The sequence below is a fragment of the Montipora capricornis genome, chromosome 6 (genome assembly GCF_036669925.1).
Source record: "Montipora capricornis isolate CH-2021 chromosome 6, ASM3666992v2, whole genome shotgun sequence".
In the NCBI taxonomy this organism is placed as follows: Eukaryota; Metazoa; Cnidaria; class Anthozoa; order Scleractinia; family Acroporidae; genus Montipora; species Montipora capricornis.
The window spans coordinates 69839974-69844520 of NC_090888.1; the positions used below are offsets into that span (position 1 = coordinate 69839974).

Genomic DNA, 4547 nt, shown 5'->3' on the forward strand with positions numbered 1-4547 from the left:
CGGACTGTATTCCTCTCTGAATCTCCTCAAGAGCTCAACAAACTTTTGAAAGCTCAGAGTTTATCAGAGATTGGTAAGTGAATCTTAAGTCGTCTATTTCCAGTGTTGAAAGCTTAACCAGTATTTTCCTCAGAGATCCACTAGATATATAAGTGTTTGCTAACTCTGTCTTTCAGATTCGCGGCTATTGAGTTATTCAGCCATCGAAATGTTTCGATATTGTCACTTGGTTTGCCTTCTACTCGCTTTGGTGGCTGTAAGTAATTCTTTTTTTCGAGTAAAATAGTTTTAATTCCATGTTGTCAGTAATCGTATGGTATTCTTGACTCCAGCACAAGAATTCCAAGTTTCTTTGCGTAGCAAGGATTTCGCAGTTAGTCGAAGCGTGGCATGCTTTTTCGGAACACCCGACTACGATCGCAAGATCGTGAAAAGCCTACATGAAAAGTAGCTACATGCATACATATAGCAATGTGAATGGTAGTTAACCCTCTTATTTCTTAAAAAGATTATTGGATTTCTGCAAAAGAGACAGGAAAGCTAGAGAGTACATGATTATCGTTACGGGGGATTTAAATTCTTCATGAAATCCCAACGTCAACTATTTAATATAAAGTATGTAAACTGTTCAATCAGGCAGGGTCCTTTGCTCAAATAGCTTTGGGGGAGACCCCATTATAAGGGGCGATATCAAGCTTCGCTATGTTCAAATAACCGGTGGCTTGAATTTTCTAGGTTTGAATGTTTTTGAATTCACATTATCTCATTGTCTTTGCAGACTGATGCACTTGACAATTCCACAGTCAATTTGCGCACCAAAAGAGCCTTGTCCACTAATGATCTCGTCCTGGAACTGGCAAGTCTCTAATTAAACGTTGGAATTTTCGCATTTAGTTTAACTTTGCTACAAAATACATTTGTTGTTATTGTTCCCTTCCCAAGTCTCAATGCATTCTAAATAATTTGACCTGAGTGAGGGGGTGGGGGAAGGGGTGCAAGGACGCACCCCACGCTCCCACATTCATACATACTTAATTGACCGCTCCCCGTAGGGGCTTTTCAGGGCCAATGAAACACAATCAACGAAACAACAGAACACAACAACAACAACTGTTAAGAATCCCAACTGGCCGGAGGCAAACCAGTTGGCTATTTACAAGTGCAGCTGGGAAGTTGAACCAGAGACTACCAGGAACAAATTCAACGAGTGGTCAGAGCGGGTCTTGAACCCGGGATATCCGGATCTCAAGGCAAGCGCCCTAACCACTGGGCAACACTGCCTCACAACCTGGCACAACCTCACAACCTCCCACCTGGCTAAGAAGGTGAGGATATAAAGACGAAACTGAAAAAGGAGGGGGGGGGGGGGGGGAGGGAATCGATCATCGGACTTATTAAGAAAATTTAGGCCAATTTTTTTTGTAAAAACCCTGCATGGAAAATACAGTGCTCAACTTCTTTCATTTCGTATTCAAGTGTTGTAAGGCTAACTTGCTGATCAGTTTTAGTTAATGAAAAGCAGTGCGGTTTGCATTATGACAAGGTCAACTCCAGCCTCTCTTTCATTCAAAGGCCGGAAACTTGAGAAAACGACTATAAAATTTCCTCTCAACTGCGATGATCACTTTTCGATTGGAAAATTTGATTTATCACGCTTAATATTTCAGTACGTAGCATCAAGATGTTGCAGGTAAAATCCGTTCTCAGGTTGAATCCGTTTTTACCTAGGTTAAATCGGTGATCCTCAATTATCTAGGTTGAATACGCACTATATCTAGTTTAACCCCTATTAAAGTATTGAAAAACTCTGTATTACCCATCTCACCACTCAGCTTCTTAATGTTTTGTATCATAGCATCGTTATCTACAGCTCAGTATCTATGCAATTATACATTCAGTCTCAACATTACGACATAGTAAGGGAACAAAGAACTACTAATCACTTACTGGTACTAGAACTCCGACCCTCTAGATCCATAGTCTTGTGTCTTTACCATTACACTACAACGACAAACATGCACGACTCACCACAGCTCTTTTCGTCATTTACTTTGGTATAATAAGTCATTTCATATCCATGTATAAAAACCAAAACTAATCCTAACCTGCTCCTAATTTTTCTCTAGGCTTAATTTAGGCTCCAAACAAAGTTCCTTCAATTCACTGATCTGAACTATCTGAATGCTTGAGTTATGTTAACGTTGGTTTTCTACTTCTAGAATACGAAAGAATCGGTGATAAAAAGAGTGGTCCACGAGCCCCTTTTGACGCTTAAAGGCGTCAGTTTATACTTACCTTGACGAATATTAATCACAACTTTTAACTTGTCTTCTTGTAAAGTATCTTTTCTCCAATGCAGATGATTAGTATAAAAATCCAGGTTTTCGCGTGCCAGGGCAGTGGTGTGATTTTTATACTACCGTAGAATTCCGAAAGTAACGGACTTGTTACTTTCGGATTTTGCAGGCAAAAGGGGCCGCTACTTTCGGGTAGCAGTTATTTTCGGATAGGTAAAAAACGTTTGTAACTCGAAGTGGTCTTAGACAAAGAGGACACCTATTATGAAATTTAAAAGTCATTCCATTTATGCATATTCCGACAATGTAACGTAACCAGATGAACAAACAGTAAACAAAACAGACTACCTTAATCGGTACGCTACATACACCATCACCAGTGTTATGCTGTACAGTATATTTTGACTCTTTGCTGACAAATTAATTTCAATACAGTATTGCAGCGTTCAAGTTTTACTCACAGATTAAATCATGCAAAAAACTGAAACTGTAACTGTAGCTTAAGAGGCTACAAGATTTTTGTAGTAAAGTGAGGAAGAAGATAATTCTAGTATCCCAAAGACGTTAAAGTTTCGTTAAGTTTCAAACTCGCTCAATGTTTGAAATTGGAGTTGAGAAAATTTCACTTCTGATTTATGTTTGTGCTCCAAGATAATTGAAGTTTTCTAATCTGTATACATTGAACGATAATAACGGTTTCACGACAAACTTTCGTGTTTTTCTTGTTCGAGTTACTACCAAAGAAGAGATATTTGTATTTATCTCGTTCCAGTTAAATATGTTACGTTAAATACGGCACTCCTTAAGATCGCTTTGTAAGCTGACGGAACGTAATGCTTGAAATGAACATTAAATACAACAGTCACAACAGTGTTTTTTTACCGTTTTGGGGTAATTTTTCAAAATGCCGTTACTGTCGGGTAGCCGTTACTTTCGGGGGGGGCCGCTACTTTCCGAATTCTACGGTAATCATCTGCAATGGAGAAAAGATACTTAGCAAGAAGACAAGTAAAAAAGGAGAACAGCTCACTTTGTGGTTGCCGTCCTCGTCTCAAAACTGAACGGAAGTTCTATTGTATTTACAAAGTATTGGTGCAATTTTTACTTTACTGAGTCTTTCAGTAACATGTTGTTAAAAAAGCTCAAAATTCTTTAGCAGACATATATGCAAGAAAAGAATTGGACAAAGAGAGGTGTATTTCACAGAATTTGTTTGGATACATGGCTGTGATAAATCAATCACCTCGAACTCACTCATGAGAAATTATTGCTGCCGCAGTGAGTGAGCCTGAACCGAACAAACGAGGCAACTCTTTGATCGGGAGAACACATTTTTCTTCGAAACACAAGGGATTGTGGTCAATGGCTCAAGGAATTGTGGTTATGTGCCAATGAAGGAATCAAGATGCGCGGTATGATCTTCGAATCCTCAAACTATAGATAGTTTACACTGTCGCGCAACAAAAAAATAACTTCGAAATCGTTCAATGAAAAAGGTCAAGAACTTGGAATGTTGTAGGAAACAAACCTTTTAACCACCTCTCCAACTCTCAGGTCTGTGCGGTACATCGTTTCTGAGTTATTTGCCGAAGCGTTTCACGTAACGTTATATAGAGTTTGTATGGAGTGGTCCACCAACATGGCTGTTGCATGGTAATCAAGGTGACAATTCGGAAATTCAAAATGCTGTATTTTCGAAACGAAAGACGTCACGGAACTGGAAACTTAAAGAAAGATTAATTACTAGGTCATCTTCAACCTCCTTTAGATAAAAATTCAGAAGACCTTGCGATTTGATAACGTCACTGTGAAAACCATATATTGTTTTCTTTCTTTCTTTCTTTCCTCTTTTTGTACCGTCCCTGCTCAAGACCTATTAAAATCTCCGAGTTCAATTCCACGCACGAAGGCATCGTTAAATTACCGGAAGCATAATTGAACATCTCCCCTCCCCTCGGCAGTATCTATACCATTTACGTAAACCAGCCTTTAAAAAAAAAGCCTTAGTTACAGACTGCGCTGAGGCAGTTTATCATCTTAGAGGAAGAAATAACCACTGGTCCTTGGTTTGTCCTGTTCTTTACTTTAATTTGTTAGATGCATAGGATGATTATTGATGAGAAGCATGACTTGGCTAAAGCAGGCAACAGTGTTAGCAGTCTCCAGAGAGGTTTGTTTTGTTCTCCTACAGGCACTTGTGAGAATTTTTTTTTGTTCCGTCAACATAGCAAGTTCTTCATTCCAAGAAAC

General features: G+C 39.0%; 1 protein-coding gene across 1 annotated transcript in view; it reads left to right on the forward strand.

Annotated features, from left to right (window-relative positions):
- Window positions 1-4547, forward strand: part of LOC138053357 (olfactomedin-like protein 2A) — an 11766-nt gene continuing 7219 nt past the window's right edge. Inside the window, exons 1-4 of the mRNA XM_068900006.1 lie at window positions 1-73; window positions 177-256; window positions 779-856; window positions 4395-4467. Of these exons, the coding sequence (XP_068756107.1) occupies window positions 209-256; window positions 779-856; window positions 4395-4467 (199 nt within the window). The 5' untranslated portion in view covers window positions 1-73; window positions 177-208. The remainder of the gene's footprint in view (window positions 74-176; window positions 257-778; window positions 857-4394; window positions 4468-4547) is intronic.